This window comes from Mus musculus, chromosome 1 (assembly GCF_000001635.26).
Source record: "Mus musculus strain C57BL/6J chromosome 1, GRCm38.p6 C57BL/6J".
Taxonomy (NCBI): Eukaryota; Metazoa; Chordata; class Mammalia; order Rodentia; family Muridae; genus Mus; species Mus musculus.
The window spans coordinates 55,405,851-55,430,583 of NC_000067.6; the positions used below are offsets into that span (position 1 = coordinate 55,405,851).

Here is a 24,733-nt window from a genome sequence, read left to right on the forward strand (position 1 = left end):
GAGAGGCCGGGGAGCCTGCCAATCCCCACGGGCTGTCAAAACAAGTCTTCCCTCCCTGTCACAGGCGAGCGGAGTGGAGGCCGCCCCGCCGCCGCACTTCCTGGGGCCGCCGTGCTGCGGTCGGCGGGCAGGTGGCTGGTGGCCGATCCGCAGTCGCCGCTCCGGCCGCGCACGTCCCGGCTCCGAGGCTCCTGGCTCCGGCGCCCACTGCCTTTTGTCTGCACAGAGCCGGCGCTCGCCTCGCGTCTCCAGTACCTCCCGCTGCTTTTCGCCTGCTTCTCCCTCCCGCTCACATCTTCTCCCCGCCCCCGCCGCCCGTCCGCGCCGGCCCGCTGACCTCCTGGACCACAGCCCGAGGACGCCTCTGCCGGAGCGATGTCTCCTTTCTACAAAGTTGTGGCTGCCACTGCAGCGGCCGTGGCGCGCTAAAACAAAGTCTAGCGGGGTTTCCTTCTGGTGCCTGAGCGCACCCGTGCCCGGGGCTGGACGCCGCTGGCGGTCGTGCTGTCTCGCCGGGAGCCTAAAACGTGCTTGGCTATGGCTGAGGGCGCGGCTAGCAGGGAGGCTCCGGCGCCTCTCGACGTTGCCGGGGGCGAAGACGACCCCCGAGCCGGCGCCGACGCTGCCTCAGGGGACGCCCCACCCCCGGCCTTGGGGGGCCGGATGAGGGACCGTCGCAGTGGGGTCGCGCTGCCGGGCGCTGCGGGGGTCCCCGCGGATAGCGAGGCCGGCCTCCTGGAGGCTGCACGAGCGACCCCCCGGCGTAGCAGCATCATCAAGGTAAGCGGAGCAGCAGCGGCCCAGAGCCTGGTATGGGTGCCGGGTGGGTAGGGGACATCCCCCCTCCAGCCCCTGGGCAGGATGTTCATTGCCCTAGGCGTCGCAGGCTGGGCATTGTTTTCTCCCACCTCCTTCATCGCCAAACCTTCCTGCCTAGTCCGGAGGTTCCCAGAATCAGCTGTTGGCCTTGAGAAGCAGAAGTGACTTCCTCTCTGACAGCGGAGGAAAAGTTCTCTGCGCTTCTGCGGTTTGATGGATGCTTTCCCTCATTTTCTCACTAACCGGTGGATGGGAGGAGGAAGGGTGAACTTGGGATAAATGCAGAGACCTGCGGGCTGGCTGTGCATTCTCCAGCGGAGAGCTAGCTTTCCCGAACAGCAAAGGCAAAGCACAGCTTACTTTTAATTGTGTGTGGGAAATCTCCCCCATACAGAAATGGTTCTGAAATCCTGAAACGCCTGAACTTTGCAGATAGGCAGGCAGAGTTTGCAGCGGACGCTGCAGCATAGAAAGGATGAAGGAAGAGCTTAGAGGTTTTGCGCTGCAGAAAACACACATCCGGGAAAACGTTCCCAGACTCCCCTAGCACCCCCAGAGGATTTGCCTTTATCCATCTGCCAAGGAATTGTAAACCTTTCTTCGCCCTATTTATTTATTTCTGTCTTCCACTTTGAACTTGTTTCCCATGTTCGAAAGTTCATCTTTTGGGTGCATGACTTTGGAGTAATCTTTTCAGGTAAGAGCCCTGGAATAGGGCTTCCTAGCATAGATCTATGTGAATACTACGTACATGTGAGATTAAAGCTGATCTTGGTAAAGCAGTCAGTGTGAATGTCCACCCATCTGTGATAAACACAGTACACCACAGGCGACAGCAAAAGGTCTAGGAGCCACCTATTATTCTTTCTGGATAGGCTCATACATTCAGAAAGCTTGCTTAGGTTTAAACCAAGCAATCGCGATGTAATGCGTGTCTTCTTTCCCACGCTAGCAGCACCAGTGTTTGTGCCCACATTCACCTATCTCCAGGCACTATCTATGATTTTTCTCCAGCATGGACACATGGAAATTAAAAAGGTACAGGGAGACTTCTATGTTAAAAGTGGATGGTAATTTAAAATATCCTGTAGTAGTTTGTTTGTTTATCTGTGCTTTTCCATAACGCGCAAAGAGACTTATATTCTGAATGTGAATTTGGATAAAGGAGAAATGGCCTTCGTTAATACTACAAGTCAGAAATCGTATTGTCTGGCAAGTATCATAATTAGGAAACAGATACATCTGGATTACAATATGTGGACCTGCGTGTATGCAAATAGTCATTGTAGTTTAAAATACATTACGATAAAAGCAGTGGTTCTTTATAATGTTGTGAAAAGCACAAGTCACAAGGTCTAAGGACTATGCAGATTCTTGCAGCAAGTTTACCTCTCCGAAATTGCTCTGAGCTGCCTGGGGTGCTACTGAAATCCAAGGGTTGTGCTCAAATGGAAGCTTGGGACTCAGCACTCAAGAAGCTGACACAGGAGGATCCTTATTTCAAACCTAACCCCCTGAACATACCTGGTCTCAAAATAAATAAGCCCCACCCTTACATTATATGATTGGCATGTGGTTTATATTATCATAAGGGTTTTTGTGAGTAATAGCACCTCTTTTGCTTTGTTTGAAGTTTGTTTTTGTGACAGAAGGAAGACAGTAGAATATTACATTTTTCTCTATTTAATGGAAATTAAGTAAATGGTATATAAAGTTAAAGATACTGCAAAAATTAGATGAGCTATTTTAAATTAGATTTATTTGCAGAATATATAATGATTTAAAACAATTAAATCTTGCGAAGGAGTGTGAAAGTAAGATGTTTTCCTACTCTGCACTCGACTCCCCCTCACATAGTCTATCCTACAGCTATTAACATTTTCTTATGCATCTTTCCAAAATAGCCCATGCATTTGTAGGCATGTATATCTATGGCGTCTCTGTGACTAACTGTTGAGGTCCTTAACATGCACAGTGAAATCTGGTTAGAGTTTTATTGGCTTCATACCTTCACATTTGCATCAAACATTTTCCATGCCCAGAAGATTGACTAAGGTCATTATGCTGAGCACATTGAGCTTCAAGGATGCTCTAGTCCTGGTGGGTGGCAGCTGCTGGGATATGCTTCCAGAGGCCTTTATTCCTTCATCTCAGGGGAGTGAGAGGCGCGAGGGGGTGGGGGGTGGGGGGGTCTCTTCCACTCTTCCTGAGATCAGGAACATTTTTATTTACATCTTAAGTCTTCTGTCACATAACTTGGTTACATTAATGCAGTAAAGATGAGAATTTCTAAAAAGGCATAGAACATGTATATTGGCCACTTCATGTCATTATAATGAAATACATCAAAGGAGGGGAGCTTTATTGTGGCTCATGGTTTCAGAGGTTTCAGCCCATCATCACTGGCTGTGTTTCTCAGAGGAACAGAGAGGACAGCAGATCACGTGACTGGGAAGAGGAGGGAAGGAGGGACTGAGGACAAGGCTTACATTTCAAGGGCTTGTCCCTAGTGACTTTCTTCCTGCAACTGGGCCTCAGTTCCTACTTATCACCATACCCCAATAAACCCATCACGATGGACAAATCTACTGATTAGGTCTCGACCCTTATGATCCAATTACCTTCCCAGTGGCATCTCTGAACATCAAACTCAGGATCAAACTTTCAATACATGAGGTTTCTTTTCTTTTTGGAGGATTTTATATTTAAACCAGAATACATGTAATCGATGTGTATGTTCTGTACCAAGGGTTGGCAATATATATGTTGTCTTTTTATTTGCTTTTGAAACATATGTGTAATAAGGAACTTTCTTTTATATTAAAATATATTAAGCCGGGTGATGTTGGTGTATGCCTTTAATCTCAGCACTCGGAAGGCAGGTGGATCTCTGAGTTTGTGAGACACACACACACACACACACACACACACACACACACACACACACATTTATATATCACAACAACAGTTGACATTCCTACCATACCTATGATCTAAAGAAAGGTTGTGATTTGTCAAATATTAAATTCTTTTCAAGTTGATTTAGATTATTTGGTTTTAATTATTTTAATGTGAATTCCCTATTAGCGTGAATATTAGATTAAAAACATGCATCCCTTTACCCTACCAGAAAACAGGCTTCCTTGTATGTTAATTAAAGGGATATTTATAGTGAATTTGCCCTTCCTAATTTGAAAACATGTGTACAGCCGAGAAAACAATTTCCTTCTGAGTTGAGTGAAACAATCCCACTGTCATCTGTGCCCATCTTCGCAAGCCTTCCTAATGTCAATGTGGTTTTCTTCTTTATACTCTTAGGATTTTTTTTAATATTATAAGAATTTAGCTAGATTCTCTGTAATCCATTTACTTTTTTTTCTCATATGATTATTTTTTACAGGATTTCCATTGATAAGTAGTTCATGTTTTGCAGTGTGTGTGTGCAGCATTGTATTCATTGAGTCCATCTTAATTTCCTCTTTGTGATGGTTTGAATAGGTATGGCCTTGTTGGAGGAAGTGTGGCACTGTGGGGGTTGGCTTTGAGCTATGTCCAGTGTAAAAATCCAGTTTCCTGGCTTCCTTTAGCCCCAATTAAATGTTTGCCTTTGTAAGAGTTGCTTTGGTATTGGTGTCGCTTCATAACAATAAACCCCCAAGACACTTTGATACATGATTTCAGACGAAAAGTTAGGAGAATGCTAACAGTATCTAATATCAATGTGCTATTTTGTATTTGAATATATTTCTAGTAAGTTAGAGTGCTTATCTAGTATTTGATGTAAATATTCTAATATTTAAAATATCTTTCATTTAAAATTGTAGCCAATAACCCTAACACTATAATATTGTAGAAATAAGAAACAGTGTAGCTTATTCTTTATATTAGATAGTGGGAACTGAGATGCATAACTGTTTTGAAAACAGTTCATTTTTGTTTCTCCCTTTGTCTGATTTCTTTTATTCCAACTAAATCTATATAACCTAGGCAAGGAAGAGTGAGTACCACACTGACTGCACTGCATGGTGCATTCGTGTTGGATGAAGATTGGTGCTAGGAGTGAGGACCAGGGACATAGTGCAAAGCATCTAAAGGAACGGGTGTTGTCTGTGCCTCATCAAGTAGTTATCATGACCAGTTTTACCCTCTCTGGTGTTGTGAGCTGCAACCTCAAAGATGCATCATGGGTACCAGTTGACTCATGACCAAGTTATGACTCAGCAGAGAGGCAAAGAGGATGGAATTTACATTATGAGTTGCCTACTATGGTTAAATACTAAACAGGCTTTCATACACTTCCTATTCTCACAATGTGTATGAAATTCTGGTGTAAGGGAGGCATAGAGAGACTTAATTCAAGGCAGAGCCAGGATTCACAGCCATGTTTGCTTAACAGCTGAAACTGTTATCATGCATTTCCTCAGATGCAGTAAGTTCACAACTCAACACTTTGTAGGTTAGAAACAAGCTGAGCGCATGAAGAATCTGAATCTTGGGTTGGTGAGGTGAATTGTCCCTTCTCTCCTTCCTCCCCCAGTTTAGACCATCTGGAGCTCCGTGGCCAAGATGGGGATTAACATCCCTTCCTGGAGTTTGTGGCCCTTTGTTAGGTCCATGTTGTGTGTGGAAAAGCAGTTTGGCTGGTGTGTACTGGCTAAGGAGCTCACCTGTCAATGTATGGAACCCATACCTCTTAGTGGTGTCAGTTTTGAAGCTCATACCTGTTTTACATTAGGCCAGTTTCTTTCCTGTGTCCCTAAAGACTGACAGAGTTGTGAGAAGAATTGTATTTTCTTTAAATTGATACATAGAAGGACCAGATATCTGGTACACTGAATGCATATTTTTATTATAGGGGAGTGGGGCAAAGAGGATTTCACTTGGAACTCTGAACACAGTTTTATAAACAGTTGTAATCTGAAATTAAACATGATCGAAAAACTACTTACAATTTTTAGGCATGCCAGAGTTATATATGCTTTTGTAGAGTAGCCCTGGAATTGATCAGCATATAGACTTTTGTCCCTATAGCTATGTGCTGGCTAGTCTTGACATAAGCTAGAGTTATCTGGAAGGAGGGAGACTCAACTGAGAAAATGATACCCTAAGATGGGGCTAAAAGGCATTTTTTAAAGTAGTGATTGATTTATGGCTGATGGCTCAGACCATGGTGTGTGGTGTCATCCCTGGCCCTAGTGGTCTTGGGTTTTATAAGACAGCAGGCTGAGCAAGCCATGGGGAGCAAACCAGTTAGCAGCATTCCTTCATGGCCTCTGCATCAGTACCTGTCTCCAGGTTCCTGCCCTGTTTGAGTTCCTATTCTGATTTCTTTCAGTGATAAACAGTGATGTGGGAGTGTAACCTGAGTAAGTCCTTTCTTCCCCAAGTTGCTTTGGTCATGGTGTTTTATCACAGCAATAGTAACCCTAACTAAGACAACTGATATGTGTTAAAACCTTTTAATAACAAACTGATGTCAGGATTTTAAAGAGATAACCTGACAACTCATTGGAGCTGACCAGCTTTGCCTGGGGATAGCTGTTAGCATCTGCAGCCTCAGATGGAGTTCTCCTTCTGAAGCACGAGTCAGCTGTATGTGTAGCACTGAACCTCTTGGTGGCTTTGCCTTACTATCCCAACAACTTTGGTCAGAATGCGTAGATTCTCTGAAATTGTCATAGAAGAATGCTCACAGTTCACCTTAGAAGTGGTTTCTTATTTCAGTGCTTTTCTGGTGTGTCTTTTAATAGCACCTCTGGAGAGAAATGAAGAATAAGACCTTGGGTAAATACCCTGTTACATTTTGATGAAAGGGTTTAGAAGTGCCTGTTGTTAATCAGTGTTTGTTACAATTCTTAGAATTTATAGTTTTGCTTTTCCTTTTGGAAAAGGTTTAAAGAATATAATTCACTTACAAAGCCACCGAGGGGTTAACCACACACTGTGATTACCTCTGAATGGTTGTCCCAACTATTCCCTTTTACAATGAAGTAAACAGGCAATTAAATGTTGTACTGTAAAATGTCAATTGAACATTTATTGCCAAATAGCACCTCAGGCACAGCAGGGCGTGATGAAGAAACACTAGGAGAGAGCCGGCATAGCCGGGTGCTACTGAACAAACAATCCATTGAAAGTGCCTCTGAGTAATGCTAGAGCAACTGATCAAGCGCGAGTAGCCAGGGAAGAGCTGACCTGAGTACCTTCTTGCCATCTCTGTTCAGCATTACTAGTAGTGAACATTAAAACAATCCTATATTCAAGCCTAATGGCCAAATTGCCAGAGCCATAACTTTGTATATTTGAAAGGGATTCATCTTTAAATGACTACTAGATGCTCAGGGGCACCATGGCTTCATGAGCCTCCCTTTATTGATGTCACCCCTGAATGAACCACTGGTTCTAAGAAGAGGAGAGAGCTATTGAATTGGATTTTCAGTATAAATCTAAGATAATACATAAATAAATCTTTCTATAGAAAAATCTGTCAGCTTTGCAAAATATTATGTTTTGTTTTAATCATGTAATACAGGTTGGATTGGAGTTTCATTTAATTTATTCACCCCTGTTTCCCAGTTCATCATTGTATTCCTGTTATCACAATGGAATACATCAGAGCTTATTATAATTAGTGATTAATTATACTATGCTAAATAACAATAATAATAACTGAGGGCCAATTTCTGTGTAACATTTTGTATTGTTTAAGTATTGGCCTGGGTATTGTATTTTATCAAACACTGATGGCAACAGCAATATTCTAGTATGACAAAGTGTTGAAATTCTCTTGGATTTAAACTTGAGTTTATTTGTAGTTTTATTTGTAATGTCTTATGTAGATATGTTTAGGAGAGGCATTATCTACTTTATTTTGAATAGTATCATTTTAACTCACCAAACTTGTGATCAATTTAGCATTACTTTGAGAAAAGCAGACTTACATATGTGAGTAGAAAAGAGCCATCTTTTCATCATCATTCTCACTCTAGGAAGTTACATCATCATTACATCATCATTCTCACTCTAGGAAGTTACATCATCATTCTCACTCTAGGAAGTTACATCATCATTCTCACTCTAGGAAGTTACATCATCATGCTCACTCTAGGAAGTTACATCATCATTCTCACTCAGGAAGAACAATTTTAGAAACAATCCAATCCATCCCAGACGTAAAAACTAAACTGTTTGGTAAGTGCATTTAGTTTTTCAGTGTTTTTGAGTTTGTTTTTATAAATTATGAAAGTGTGTAGATATTTCCTTTCTTTCTTTTGTAATATCAGGGATGGATTTCAGGGTCTCAGCCATTGAACTATGTTACAGCCTTAGGCTGTAGCTATTATTGGCAAGGAGATTGTGTTTGTCCTTAACTGTACAACTTTGTATTAAAAGTTCAAAATACCTTTGGGAGATAACATCTGTTTTGTTCATTCTTTTATTTTTGACCTTTCTCAAGAGCCTCTTAAAATATGCTAATTTTGGATGAAGCACTGACTAAGCCCAGAAAGTATGTACGAGTAGCAAGCTTGTGTTTTTCACATGGTATAAGATTCTGGTTAGAAATGGTGAGATTGTGATGCTGTGAGAGTTTGGGGCCTAGAGATAAATATTCAGATTCAAAGTACATCTCTATGTGATTGATCCCAAGGGAGATAAATAACAGAAAGAATACAAAAATAGATCAAAGAACACTTTATGCTTACCTGGGACCAGCATTATATTGTGGAACCAGACCCAACCTTGTAGTGGGCATTTTTTCCTAAGCCTAAGTTATCTTAGACCAAAGCAGGTGAAAAGCCTGTGTGGTTAAGGCCCACACACTCTTTAGCCTAAGGGCTGGTGATGAGTGTGATATTCAGGTATACACTGAGGTCAGAAGGAGCCATGGTTTCCAGGGCTTAGAACTGGCTAGGGCCAGGCTTCATCCAAGGGCATTTATATAAGAAGAATGACTCATCCTTCTTCCTTCCAGTCTATCTTGAGTGTTGGGTTGATGCACATGTGCACCATGATGTCTCTCTCCCTAGGGATGTACCTCATAAAGTACAGTCCAGTCAGCATCCCTCAACTAATAGTTTGCTATTTATTGATCATGAATAAATTTGGGAAAGGGGATAGCGAGTCTGTTGTAAGGGAATGGAACCTTTTGCTACCCCTAGAGGTTTTCATAGAAGATGCAAAATCATTTTAGCTTTGGCAAAGCCCAGTGTTAAGGCATTTTGGAGTTATTGATTCTGTACCATAATTAAATAGTATATATTTAAAAATTCTATTAATAATTAAATAGTTTCATTTTCTTTTTTATAAAATTGACAAAATACAGTAATATCTTGAATAAGTTATCCTACTGAGAAATTTTCTATAATAATAGAAAGTACTTATATGATATTTATTCTTTATGATTTTTATTCTGGCATCATTTTGAGCACTTAATGTGCATTAAGTAACTTAGATATCACAGTAAGCATATGGAAGTGTTATTATTATCAAGATCAGTGTTTATAGATGAGATGTTAAATGACTTTTCTGTGGTCTCACATAACTAACAAATGCAGAGCCAGGTAAAGTTTATACTTTTACAGAGACTCCCCCCGCCCCGCCCCCCGCCACCTCTGCTTCCTAAGTGCTGGAACTAGTGGTATGTGCCATTACCTCTGACTGTTTCAACTCTTTATGCTATATGCTCCCCCAAATACTACTGATTAAATCCTTATCTGGTGTGTATGAAAGAGCAGATTTTCAAAGTTGTTACCCTTGCACAGTAAGTTCAGCTGACAGATCAAGAAAAAAACTTTCTGTAAACAGTGTTGGGGATTTCTCTTCGGAATTATTTGAACACATTTCTCCCCCTCAATTTTATAACCTTTCACATGAAACATTGATGATTTTACATTCATTTTGTATTCCATTTTTCTTTGAGAAGATGGGTCTCCTGGTAGTATAGTTTTGCTTCTTGACAAAAGTTAGCATTAAGCAGTGGTTTATGATACATCTTTAGAATAAATTATACATGCTAAAGACAGGCTATTAATCATTACAAGCTGATATGATATTTTATAGTTTGATACTTTTGTCTTCCATCAATACATCAGTAAGAAGTGCCTGAGTTCCCAATCGATGGAAACTGCCATTTTCTTGATAAGTGAATATGATGTCCTGTAATTGGGATTTCCTCTTGTTATTTCTGGGAAGGTATAGTACTTCTCACGCAGGAGGAACTTAGTGAATATTTGATGAATTTATTAAACTAAAGTCTGTCTGAACACTTAATGCTTTTTGTTTTGGTAGAGAAATTCTGAAGTCATAGGGTAGGAAGACTGGATATAAGACTATGTTATAACCGTCTTTGTGTCTACTTTATTGTGCTAAAGGTAATTGTTCTGCTATGCTGAGACACAGTGCTAGGACCAAATGGTACCCAGAGGTTTGTTCCTATCATTGGGAGATTGTGCAGTTGTCAAAAGCTAGTCAGTTCTCCTGTTCAGAAACTGTGTTATCTCTCTGCAGCTATACTGGATTGTTGAAAAGATGCAGACGTGCTCTCCAGAAGAGTCCCCCTCACTGCAGCCTTTGCACGTAACATATTTGATTACATTCTCTTAAAGTGGATTACAATTTTTTGTTTTGCTAAAAACGTTTCGTTCTATCTAGCATCTGAAACTTACAAACATTTTTTTAATCTCTTGTAACAAACATATTTTTAAACTAATATTTTCTGACATGCTGTTAGTATGAGGTCAAGCTGGTCTTGCAGTAAGTGCCTTTATGCTTTTTAGAGACATTGGAGATCAGCAACAGGCAGCCCTTTTTGTTTTGTTTGAGAGAGCATCTCGCTGGGTAGCCCTGGCTATCTTGGAACTTACTGTGTAGACCAAGACAGCCTTGCACTCTGCCTCTTGACTCCATCCAAAGGCACATTCATTAGAAACATAACCAGTCAGGCTATTCAAAGTCACACCGTGGGGAGAAGGCACACTACACTGAAGCTAAGTTTTGCCAGTGGCTGAGGACGGTAAGAGGAGAGTGAAGGACCAGATATGCTGGAGGCGAGTGGGCCAAATAGGACTGAGGAAAAGGCTCAATAAGGATTTCTTTACTGGGCTCATTGTGCAGAATTGGAAATTTGGAAAATTAATGGTATAGATTTTGATAGCTTTTGGTTCTTTGTAGTACATTTTAACACATTTATTTATCTTTAAATGTCTTATTTTGGTGTATGTGTGTGTCTATGTGTGTGTGTGTGTGTGTGTGTGTGTGTGTGTGTGTGTGTGTGTAGGAATGTGTATGTGTATGCCATAATGCATGTACAGGTCACTTCTCTTGTTCAGAAACTGTGGGTCAGCTTTAGTTATCTCTCTGCAGCCATACTGGATTGTTGAGAAGATGCAGAAGTGTTCTCTAGAAGAGCCCCCCTCACTGCAGCCTTTGCACAGTAACGTTTTTGGTTAAAAGTTGAGGACAACTTTTCTTTTTTTACTGTGGGTTCGGCGAATTGAATCCAAATCCTTAGTCCCGAATGGCAAACACTTCTACCTGCTGACTTATCTCACTAACATTCTAATACATTTACCAAGGTTATTTGAATTTAGAGCTCTCTGGGAGGGCGAGTCTGAGTGTTGGTGGGGACACTCAGTATCAGTAAGAAGCTTTGTCTACTCTCCTACATTTTAGCCCCAGCCCTAGGAAATGCCAAAGTGAGTCTCCATGGTTGCACCCTCAGCATGGCAGTTTAATCAGTACAGAGGATTGTGTTTTGGCAAACAGCCCATCATACAAATGGGTGTAATAGGTGCTGGAGTTCACCCTGCAGTTTAAATAAAGGGGTTTAAGAAGCATGAAGAACGTGTTCAGCCCATCACCCATTGCAGCCCTCATTATTGCTCGTGCATTGTTCTTTCCTCCAGGCTAGCTCAAAGGAGAGCAGGGAGAGAGAAAGTCTTAGAAGGAAAGCATGGACCCCAAAGAGAACTTATTTCTTCCTCTTACCACACGAGGCAGGAAGAGAAAGGACTCAAAGATGATTTGTTTTGTTTTACCCACGTAAGTAACTCCATTAAAAAACAAAGCATTAGCCATGTGTGGTGGTGCAGACCTTTAATCCTAACACTGGGCAGTCAGAGGAGGATGGATCTCTGAGTTCAAGGCCAGTCTGGTTTAGAGACCAAGTTCCAGGACAGCCAGGGCTAAACAGGTGAACCGTGTCTCAAAACAAACAAAACCCACAATACAACAACAGCACAAAAACCCCAACGCATGATGGAATCTGTCTATAACCCCATTGCTGGGAACATGTGGTGGAGGCGAGTAGTGAGGCTCATTGTCCAGCCAACCTCAGCAAATTGATGAGACTCTGCATCAAAATATAAAGTGAAGAGTGATAAAGATACCTGAACTCAACCTCTAACGTCTACATTCATGTGCACACATGTGAGCATGCTTCACTCATGTGTACAATCAACAAAAATATGTAGATAAACCAACACGCATACATGTACAAACTTTTTTAGATCAAGCTTACTACGGAATAAAGCAACTTCAGCTTCCTGAGTGCTGGGATTGTAGCTTGATCTACAATGGTGGTTTTTGAGTGTAAGGTGTAAGTTGTGGACTTCCAATGGCCCACCTCTCCACCAAGTTCCCCTCTAAGCTGAGACTGATGTTCACCTCTTCTCTGAGTTGCTACTCCGAGTGACTGAATGACTGTCAGTCCTTGAAACTGGTCCAGATATCGGGAAAGGGGACAGTAGAATATATCCAGGCCTCTCATTGTCTCATCCGAGGTGCCTCCAGGCCACTGAAGCAAAGGAAGCCTTGTAAGAATAAGATGTGGTAGTTTGAATGAGATGTTCTCCATGGTCTCCAATGAATAGTTAGCCATCAGTGGAGCTATTTTGGGTAGATTTAGAAAGTGTGGCTTTGCTGGGAGGATTAGGTCACTGGGGTGGGCTTTTAGCTTTCGGAAGTCATGTGCCATTCCCAATGCATTCTCTGCTTCCTGTCTACTGTTTAAGATATGAGCTCCTCTCTTGCTGCTCCAGTTACCATGGCTGCCTCCTGTCATGTTGCCCTGCCATGATGATAATGGACTCTTAGGTCTCTGAAACTGTAAGCCCAAATAAACCCTTCTGTCTCTAAGTTGCCTTGGTCAAAGTGTTATATCACAACAACAGAACCCAAACTAGTTAGGACACACGGGCAGGGGTTAATGAGGAATGGTGGAAGAAAAGTAAGATCCACAGGGCATCTCTAACACTAGGATGGTTAATACACGGAGAAGAAGGCATTGGAGAACAGACAGCCCTACAGAGAACATTAGATGTCTGCCTTACAGAGGAAGCCCAACCACTTCTGGGTTAATGTGAGCAGCAGAGGAAAGCAGCCTAGTGGGTCCTGAAATGTTCCTATGCGTTCCATCCTCTGAGATGACCTGAGCTTTTCCTATCTCGCCCCTTCAGCACAATCCTAAAAGGGAAGTGCAGGAGGAAGAGAAAAAGGAGAAGTGGGTAGAGCAGGCTTGTTCTCTGCACCAGTCACTATAACCAACCTCCACAAGAGGACCTTGAGCTAAGCATCAAGCTGGAGCTTTAAAATGAACTGGACTGAGTCTTAAGGACCTGAAAGAGCCCTCTAATACACATACATAATATGTGACAGACATATATATGTGATATAATGGGTGGACGGTAGAGGTTTCTTCCAAGCATTTCATATTATAGAAGAATAATGGGCACTAACATTGTCAAGCTCTGGTGTCACCTCAGTTCTCACAGGGGTCTGGCAAGATGGAACTGTCATTAAGAAAATCTTAAGAAAATCTATCTTGCAATACTTTTGGCTCTGAAATCCTAAAAATCAAAAACAAACAAACAGCACACCCACAAAATTAAAGATTTCTTTAATATGGCTGGTTCAGCTTCACTGTTTTTACAGTAGCAGCTATCCTCAGTTAGCCCAGGATCTATGTGTTACTTAAGCTGGAATTCACAGGGATATAGAAGTCACCAGAGGGACTGAGGACTTGTTTCATCACACACAGATGAGGATTAGGGGAAACTCCAGCGTTAGAAATGCAAAGTTGTTTTCATATTGCAGCTGTAACAGAATACTGCAACCTTGGCGACTTACAACTAAGTACATTCATTTTCTCGCATTTCTATAGTCATTGAATGCCAATCCACTGAGTATATTGGTAATATAATGGGTTTCCAGTCTATATGGCAATTCAAGATAGTGAAACAAAAAGAAAGCCGGGTCCCCTCAGTGCTACTGCTGTAACAGCAGGATCTGCACGTGAGCTTACATCACTGAGAGTTAAGTTTTCACTCCTGTGAAGACTGTTAGGTGCTCAAAGACAAAAGCACTTTTCTCCACTGACATTTTTTTTGTATGTTTTGTTTTGTTTGTGTGTTGAGGGTTAAGTGGCAATAACTAAGATAAAAAGTTGGAACATAATTTAAAAATCTAGATATTATATATTTATTTATATAAAAATGAAGACTTTGCACTGGATTTTTTTTTCTTCTGCTCTGAACTTTGGAAAGTATCTGGAGAAAGCCAGATGGATTTAGGTTCTCTGTTGTCAATGGATAATAATGTGGCTTATATGCTACTAAGTCTTATTTCAAAGTTATGTCATATAGATTGGTGAGTTAAATAGATACCCCCAGATGACAACAAATAGGGATGTCTTGAACAGCTACAGTGTGTGCCAAGCACTGAGTGAAAGAAACCAGACCTGACTCTCTTAGCCATTGGAGGTCGTTTTGCAGTTCACTACATTGAGGCAGAGAGTTCTGTAGATGCTCCAGGAATCCCTGCAGTTGCATGAGATTGACCTCTCTGCACCAGGCGCTCCCTCTCCTCGTGAGTAAGCTAACCTTCTCCATGCTTCTTTTGTGGCCTGGAAATTTTCTTATGTTGAGCCCAAATATGGCACTTTTCCTAGACAGTCTTTATTGCCACCTTTAGGAAAGATAAAGGGTAAGTTTCAATTTCATGTTACGTCTCTTGACATATTGAAGGGAATTATGTGGGTGTCTTCTCTTACCCTCAGACCACAGTGATGACTTTTGACACTCCTGCTTGCCATGTTCTAGTCATCATTTGAGCACTTTGTGCGTGTAACATATATTTCCTACTGTTCCCTGCTTACGTCATAGATCCACCTCATTGATTAACCGACAGCTTAAGATAGCAGCATTCCCAGATTCAGGCCATGATTTAGAGGCTTGTTCTGCTTTTAGACCACATCACTGATTGCTGTGGTCCACCATCCCCTCTGCATCTCCTCTTCCTTTTTGTAGATTCAGTATCGGGAGAATTTTTCTTCTGGGGAAAAGTTACTGTTCCATTGGCAGATGTTTAACAGACGTGTATTTTGTATCCAAGAAACAATGCTTTTGAATTTGAGGAGATTTGATAAATTGACCAAAGACATGCTTGATCTGGCAGTTGGATTCAATTTACTGTATTAGCCCATTGTGCTATTTTTTTTCTATTTATTTTTTTAGTTTTTAAATTTATTTTTAATTTTGTTTATTTATTTATTTTACTTATTCACTTTACATCACTGCCTCCCTCATGGTCACCCCCTCACATTCCTTCCCTCATCCTTCCTCCACTTTTCCTTTGAGCAGGTGGGGGCTCCCCTGGATACATCCCCTACCCTTGCACATAAGTCGCTATGAGGCTAGGCCCGTCCTCTCCCACTGAAGCCAGGCAAGGCAGCCCAACTAGAAGAACCTATCTCACAGACAGGCAACAGCTTTTGGGATAGCCCCTCTACCCCCACACCCTAGTTGTTCGGGACCCAATTGAAGACCAAGCTGCACATCTGCTACATATGGCTGGGAAGGCCTATGTCCAGCCCATGTATGTTCTTTGGTTGGTGGTTTAGTCTCTAAGAGCTCCCAAGGGATCAGGTTAGTTGACTCTTGATTTTCCTGTGGAATTCCTATCCTCTTAGAGGCTGCAATCCCTCCTCATGTTTTAGTACAGTACAAGAGTACTAAAACAATCAAAGTTCCATCCACTGTTTGGCTGTAGGCATTTGCATCTGTCTGAGTCAGCTGCTGGATAGAGCCTCTCACAGCTGTGCTAGACTCCTGACTTCAGGCATAACAGAGTATCATTAATAGTATCAGGGACTGGTGCTTGCCCATGGGGTGGAGCTCAAATTGGGCCAGTTATTGGTTGGCCATTCCTTCAGTCTCTGCTCCATCCCTTATTCCTGCATTTATTGTAGACAGGATAAACTTTGGGTTGAAAGTTTTGTGGGTGGGTTGGTGTTCCTATTGTCCCACTGTGGTTCCTGCCTGGCTACAGGAGCTGGCGTCTTCAGGTTCCATATCCCCAGTGCTGTGAGTCACAGCTAAGGTCAGTCCCATTGATTCTTGGGAAGTAATTATTAAAATAAATAGTTGAGAAAAGAAAGATTCTCTTAACAATGTAAGAGATTCTAAGACTCTAAGAACAATGTAAGATACATTATGGATGGCTAGACATTCCTAAAATTAGATGTTATGTTCAAGAGTGGACACACACTGCCATTAAAGTCCACAGCTGGGCAACAGGACTTTATGCTGTCTTCCCCCAGCTGTGTGATGCTTACTATGGTGTTTATTATCTATTACTTTCAGCTTTGTCTCTGTAGTAGAACCTCCCTTCCAGGGCTGTTGAGGGCACCAAATAAGAGCTGTAGATAGCAGGCTTTGCTAGGTGGTTACAATTTAGTCAATAAATACTAAGGATGAATAGTCAGGGCCCTTAAGACATAGAAGGAGTCAAGAAACCAAAAAAAAAAATTCTTAGGATTTTGGTTGAGGGCTTTGAAAGAAGAGTACCTTTGAGACATGGAGTGACACATGTTTGGCCTGGTAGGTTATATAACCTGACAGGATTGTGTGGTCACCTTTCTGGTGTGACAGAGGAACCTCATTATCTGCTTATGGATTTTGGGATTGTAGGTGTTAGTCACATTGATGCTTCTGTGATCATCATTGCTGCCTTGTTAAAAAAAATCAATGCAGTCATAAAGCTTTCCTTTGCCCTTTAAAAAGCTCTGTGTGCCAGCTAGCTCCTTCTTGAGGAATAGTTGTATGGTTTCACTAGAGTTAGTTCAGGTTCAAAATTATTTTCAGTTCTCTTAAATGCTAGAGTGAAAGAATGTGTTATTGGTCCATTAAATTTATTATTGGTTGTGGATATGGTCATATACACAAGTGACCCCAAACATTCTATCAAAGAACTCCTACAGCTGATAAACAACTTCAGCAAAGTGGCTGGAAATAAAAGTAACTCAAACAAATCAGTAGCCTTCCTCTACTCAAAGGATAAGTGGGCTGAGAAAGAAAATAGTCTTTTACACCCTTCACAATTGTCACAAATAATATAAAATATCTTGGTGTGACCCTAACCCAACAAGTGAAAGATCTGTATGACAAGAATTTCAAGTCTTTGAAGAAAGAAATTGAAGAAGACCTTAGAAGATGGAAAGATCTCTCACGCTCATAGATGATAGGATTAACATAGTAAAAACGGCCATCTTACCAAAAGCAATCTACAGATTCAATGCAATCTCCATCAAAATTCCAACTCAATTCTTCACAGAGATAGAAAGAACAATACTCAAATTCATCTGGAATGATAAAAACCCAGGAGAGTGAAAACTATTCTCAACAATAAAAGAACTTCTGGGGGAATCACCATCCCTGACCTCAAGCTGTACTATAGAGCAATAGTGATATAAATCGAATGGTATTGGTACAGAGAAAGACAGGTGGATCAGTGGAATAGAATTGAAGATCCAGAAATGAACCCACACACCTATGGTCACTTGATCTTTGACAAAGAAGCCAAAACCATCCAGTGGAAAAAAGACAGCATTTTCAAAAAGTGGTGCTGGTTCAACTGGAGGTTGGCATGTAGAAGAATGTAAATTGATACATTCTTATCTCCTTGTACAAAGCTTAGTTTAAGTCCAAGTGGATCAAGGACCTCCACATAAAACCAGATACACTGAATCTAATAGAAGAGAAAGTGGGGCTGGTGGTGGTGGTGGCACACACCTTTAATCCCAGCACTTGTGAGACAGAGGCAGGTGGATTTTTGAGTTTGAGGCCAGCATGGTCTACAAAGTGGGTTCCAGGACAGCCAGGACTATACAGAGAAGCCCTGTCTCAAAACAACAACAACAACAACAACAACAACAACAACAACAACAACAAAACACACAGAAAAAAAAAACAAAAGCAAAAAAAAAACCCAAAAAAACCAAAAAACCCAAAAAACAAAACAAAACAAAAAAATCCAACCAAACAAAAACAAACAAACAAACAAACCTGGGGGGGGGGAGAGAAAGTGGGAAGGAACCTTGACCACATTGGCGCAGGGGAAAAGTTCCTGAACAAAACACCAATGGCTCAGGCTCTAAGATCAACAGTTGACAAATAGGACCTCATAAAATTGCAAAGCTTCTGTAAGGCAAAGGACATTGTCAATAGGACAAAACTACAACCTACAGACTGGAAAAAGATATTTACCAACCCTACATCCGATAGAGGGTTAATATCCAAAATATACAAAGAACTCAAGAAGGTAGACTCCAGAGAGCCAAATAACCCAATTAAAAAGTAGAGTACAGAGCTAAACAACAAATTCTCAACCAAGAAATCTTGAATGGCCAGTAAGTACCTAAAGAAATCTTCACCATCCTTAGTCATCAGGGAAATGCAAATCAAAACAACCCCGAGATTCCACCTCACAACAGTCAGAATGACTAAGATCAAAAACTCAGGTGACAGCAGATGCTGGCGAGGATGTGGAGAAAGAGGAACACTCCTCCATTGATGGTGGGATTGCAAGCTTGTACAACCACTCTGGAAATCAATCTGGCGGTTCCTCAGAAAATTGGAAATATTGGAAATTCTGGGCTCAGCTTTGATTAATCCTGTTTTAAAATTTCATTTTAATGAGCAGTATACAATACAATGCTTTTCTTGCTTCCAGTTCGATTGGAACTTTAGAAAAGCACTTTCCATTTTCCAATGGAATAGTCTCCTTATTAACTTAGCTGAGCTGATCATACCTTAGAATTCAACTGCATCTTTGAATTTTGCTTTTTAAACAAACAAAAGGCCTCTGCTAGCTAATGACTTCAGACTCCACGTTCTCTTCCCAATTTATGCTCACTCTAGTGAAGTGTGTGCCTGTTTACAAACTGAGAATGAGAGCTTGACTATTGTCAAACAATGTCTGGCTTAGGTTCTTAGCTGGTCTACTGCAGTATGTGCTTCTCTGAGCTGCCTCCTCCATTTCAGCTTATTGAGAATTCTGTTTTCCTGATCAGTTTGGAAAGCCTGTTAATGCCATGGTTTCCAAACTGATCAGGAAAACAGAATCTCAAGTAAGTACACCTCTAGGTACTTATTGGCCATTCGAGATTCCTTGGTTGAGAATTCTTTGCTTAGCTCTGTACTTTCTCAAACTATTTGATTTTGTGGTCTTCCAAGGACAAGGTGCAATGCTTTGTAAAGATGGTGGCCTTAAATAAATAATGAGCAAGTTTAAAATAAATTTTTAAAGATAAGGATTGATGTATAAAAATGGCAGCTATTACTTTATTGTGAATTATAATGTGGCTAAGGTAAATGCTATCTGTCTTCTTTTCTTATTTTTTAGCTCTGGCCTATTGTCTTAGGTGTTTGCCACCCACCAAGTTCCTGTGGGTGAGGGAGGGGTAAGCCAGTAGGTGGAAAAGAATCCAGACAGATGAAAGTTTTTTTTTCTTATTAAAGAATTAACTGTAATTATTAATGTGTTTGAACAAAATCATATATTGCCCAAGGAAAGGTGAACAATATTACAGATGTCAGGTTTTCTATGTCTTGTTTTCTGAGAATAGAAACGGAACTAGAAAGACCAGCTTTGGTCTTCAGAAAATTGTTTTTAAAAACCATCTTTTGTTGCTTTCGTTTAAACTAGTGGATCTTAAGGCAGCTTCCAGCTTTCTGGAGGAAAGAACCTGAAAAGAACTGCACTTTGGTGGAAGTTCTCGGGCAAACCATTCATAAGTACTAGAGACAGCCACTGTTTTGCAGCCGAATGATGCAGGGGCCTAATTCTAGCACCCAGCAGTAAATTTAGCCTACTGGGACTACAGTTCCTAGAAGTTTTCATACTGGAAGTAAGCCTTTCATAGAACACATAGCATCCTCTTAGCCCATCACTTATAACTGTGATTTTTCAAAAGAGCATAATAAATTAGAAATTATTCAGTAGACATCAGGGAATTTCTGTGTCCTCTGTTTTTTTTTTTTCTTCCTTTTCAGTTTCATTTCATCAGTTCTATGAAGGAAGGGACCGTAGACTGTCCATGCATCTTCTATAGCTCTTTTAAGTGTTAGATTAAAAATTTAACTTACCCCTACCAATTGAACGGAGATAAACCATTTTCTTGCACCTCCCTAAAGGACCCTTCCCTGTGTCAATGCAACCTATCACTGTTAGGTTCACAGGACTTCATGTGAACTTAATCTTTGAGTGGGGGAGTCTTTGGGGGAGGTAAAAGGATACAGACTTGAAAATCTGTTTGAGATTTTCCAGTCTCATGTTTGCTTTTTATTATCTGTGCTTTGTTTTCTTTCCTGAGTGTCATTCAGTTTCTACATTGGTAAGATGGGATTTCTATTGATTGATTGACTGACTGACTGACTGACTGACTGATTAATTGATTGAGATAGGATCTTGCTGGATAATTAGGCTGGACTCAGACTCAGCTTAACTGAGACTGCAGGTCTGTGCCACGATGCTGGGTCCTAAGTTGGGTATTTAAACAGATGTATGTATTGAATAGTCTGCTGGCTGGTATGTAAGTGCACCTTGTGTGTGCCTGGTCCCCGCAGAGGCCAGAAGAGAGTGTCTGCTTCCCTGGAACTGGACTTACAGATGGTTATGAGCTGCCATGTTGGTGCTGGGAGCTAAACCTAGATCCTCTGCAAGAGGAGCCAGTGCTCTAAATTGCTGAGTGTCTTTTCAGCTCTAAGATGGGGATCTAATTTCTATTCTGCAAGTTTGCTATAAAGCTTGTTGATAAGAAATTGTGTACAGGGGTCAGGGATGCAGTTTAGTTGGGAAAGTGCTTGCCCTGGGTTTGAAGCACTGTGTTAACAGGATGTAGTAGGCTACACATGTAATCTTAACACTCAGGAGATGGAGGCTAGTGAATTGGGAGTTCAAGGTTACGCTTGGCCACATCGATAATTTGAAGCCAGTCTGGACCTGTGTAAAAAAAAAAAAAAACAACAAAAACAAACATTCCCCCTGCCCAAATTATGTCTGTCTGTCTGTCTGTCTGTCTTTGCCTGACTTTTACTTTAAAAAGAAAGGATTTTGCAATCAATTCATCTACTACCAATAAAGTTGCCCACTGGCTAGCAATAAAGAGTCTACAACTATATGAAGATTTTTACAACTGTGTCTCCATATATTTCCTGGAGACCTGAGCCAGTATTTCCTCCTTGGATTCTAATCACCCGACCTCCTCAGCTTTTCATTGCTATCTATTTATCTCTGTCTGTTGAGAGAGGATCTTGTTATTTAGCTCAGGATGACCTAAGATCGCCCTGCCTCTACCTCTTAGAATTATACGTATGTGCCACCATGCACAGAAAACACTATCTTTTAACCACTTACAACATATATTTAGTCAAATCACTCTTCAGTGCTCTTAAGATGCCGGGCCTATGATAACTTAGGCCAGTGTGGGTGAATACACACACCTACACTGTGCCCTATCCCGTCACTATGGTATCTCCTTAGGTCATAATATAAAAGGGGATCTCTTAGTTGTGTAAGATTATACAACTCATTCACATATTGAAAACTGAGTTTATACATATTAATGTATATGGTAGAGTGAGGAAGCGTGTAGGTCTTGTCTCCTGTTCTGCAGTGTTTATGTTGAATCTTTAAATAGATGCTCCACATCGTTTTTGGAGCCAAGGTCATTAAAGTTTGGCTCCACTGACATTTTGGCAGTGCTAATCATTTTTTTTTTTTTTTGCATGCTGTGGTGCGCTTGGCAAAGTGACTGTTATTGACTGACTCATTCAGTGATGCTCATAATATTTGTGACAAGATTGTTTTGCAGAATTAGGCAATCAAAGGTAAACCAGACACAGTCTGCATCAGATGTATTGTGAGTGTGTAGTCACAGTTAGAAAGTAGATGCTGCCACAGAAATGGACCTCTGACCACCAAGGTATATGCTTAAAAATGCTTACCAGCTACATGAATATACTCTACTTTGCATAACTGTTTGCTGGGCACTTCCATGTTCTTATGTGTTCCTTCATCCTGTGTATTTTATGATTCATTTTAAAATGTATATACATGTGTGTGTGTGTGTGTGTGTGTGTGTGTGTCTGTGTCTGTGTAAGTGGCTGCCACATGTGTGCAAGTGCCCACAGAAGCCAGGAGAGGGTGTTGGATCCCCTGCAGCTGGAGCTGCAGGCTCTTATGAGCTGCTCCACACGGGTGCTGGGAACTCTCAACTGGATTGTACCTCCAGCCCTGCTTTGTGTTTTGCATCTCATCAATAGCAGCACCATCCCTGCGGTTGGCATTGTGGCAGCCTGGAGCTCATCTTTTGCAATCATCTCTCTTGCCTATCACACGCAGGCTGCTGCTGGGTTCTGTCTCTTTTGATAGTTTTCGCTTGTACGTTGGTTCTGGTTATAGGATGTGTGGCTTCTATCACAAGAGTGTCCTCTTAACTGGCCATTTTGCTTCCAGCCACCTTCTTTTTCCTAATACATCCCCTAGAATGGGAGCTGTTGTTCCAAAAATGGCAAACCTTATCACACAAGTATATGGTTTAAAACTCTTTGGTGACATCTTAGGGCTCTAGGAATAAAGTGCAGATTCCTCTCTGTGGCTCACAGAGCACAGCCTAATGTGGGCAATGCTTATCTTTCAACACCTACCACCCCCACATTCCACTTTATCCAACTACCTTATGCTCAACATGTGTCAACTATTTCAACTTTCCCCAGCATGCTTTCTTAGAAAGTGCACAGCTTTAGGAAATGCTCTCAGGAGTGATAAACAAGGATATTGAAAGGAGGAACACCCAGAGTTCACACGAGGATACACTCTAACTGAGGTGCTCACAACTAGAGGGATTATCATGATAATTAAAAAATTATTGGATCCATTAAACTTAGGAAAAATTGTATTGGTTTTTGGAAAATAATTTACACTGTAGAACATAAGAAAGGACTCCCTTGAACTCTATGTCTTTTGTTTGTTTGATCGTTTGTTTCCTGAGATTACTATCTGGCTTAGAAAAATCACCAGTCAGTCACTCTTCAAGTTTGACATTGTTTTTTAAATTACCAACAGTGGTGCATTTGTTCTTAGGAACTTAGGTGGCTACAGAGTTTCCTTAAACTGTGACTTTTAGTCAGTGGAATATGGTGACTCACAGGGGCTGTTTTCTGTTCTTTATGTAGACAAATCTCTATGTTTTTATTATCCTAGGCTAACAAATGTGTTATTTGTAAAGTGGAGCATAAAATGTAACTTTGCTAACTTTTATGTCTGACATGACAGCCCTTCATAACTTGGGACTGAGTCATGTAGGCCGTGCTTAGAGATGGATAGAGAAAAGCTTGTCATGCTGATCTCAGCTGTGCTGTAATAATTGTGGTTGGAAAATCTATTCTAATTTGGAAGTAAATAGATCTTTGGAAAACAATCAGTGTTTCGGTGATATTCATATTAATGATGTTTTATTTAGTGAAGCAGCTTGCAAGAGATTCGCGGGTTCATTGGCTGATGTTGCTTTGTAATGGTGTCAACATTACATAGACACCTTCCTTATGCTGAAGTCTCTCAATGATCAAAATTACCTTTGAGTTCAAACTAAAATTTAGTGACACTAAAAAAGAAATGCTTAAAACATTTTGTTTATGCCCTTTATATTTTTAAATTGAACATTAAAATGTCAAGTTTCAAGTTTTCTTTTCTTTTTTATTTCAATATATATCTTTGATTAAATAAAATGGTATTTAACAGAGGCTTCAAAATTCTTAGTGCTTGGATGATTATACTTTAAAAATCAAGTACAGACAAAAATATTCATTCACGCTAATTTAGAAGTTTGAAGATTTATTTTTATGTGTGTGTGCTTGCCTGAGTTTATTTTTACCACATGCATGCAGTGTCCTTGGAAGCCAGAAGAGGGCATTGGAACCCCTGTAACTAGAGTTGGAGGTGGTTGTGAGCCACTACATGGGTGCTGGTTGTCCAACCCAAGTCTTCTACAAGAGCAATATGTGCTCTTAACTGTGAGTGATTATTCTGGTCCCTAAGGTGGAAGTTTAGATAAAATCTTGTTAAAATTCACAGGATTGTCATGTCCTGGAACTTTATTTAAAAATCCACATTGTGATGTTAAATGTGTATGTATGGGCAGAGAGTGAATTTGCTGTGACCAGTTTTATAAGTATGTGCATAGCTTCATCATTAAATATTCTAACCATCTCCAATTGTGTAAAAGCAGCTACTGAAAACATTCATGTCCTTTGAAGAAACATCAAGAACAGATGGGAACAGAGAGTCTTTGACTATCCTGAAACAGTTCTACAAATAGTTACGACTTCCTTTCAAAAGTTAGAAATTCTATTAAATCTATTTCCATTCTTCACAAGGGCTGCTAGCTGACTGTGTAATGACATGCCACGCAGCACAAAGCATGACCTCTGATGCTACTGCTATGGTGTGCTTGCTTAGTAGAGGAAGGAAAAGTAGCTAGTATTAGGAGAAGTGCTACACTTGGGTTGCCAGATGAAGTACAGGACGCAGAGTGAAACTTACATTTCATTTAAACAACACATAGTAGTTTAGTGTATGC

General features: G+C 40.8%; 1 protein-coding gene across 1 annotated transcript in view; it reads left to right on the forward strand.

Moving 5' to 3' along the window:
* The first annotated feature begins 95 nt into the window (after nucleotides 1–95).
* Plcl1 (phospholipase C-like 1) overlaps nucleotides 96–24,733 on the forward strand; it is a 348,340-nt gene continuing 323,702 nt past the window's right edge. The window contains exon 1 of the mRNA NM_001114663.1: nucleotides 96–780. Coding sequence (NP_001108135.1) covers nucleotides 538–780 — 243 coding nt within the window. The 5' untranslated portion in view covers nucleotides 96–537. The remainder of the gene's footprint in view (nucleotides 781–24,733) is intronic.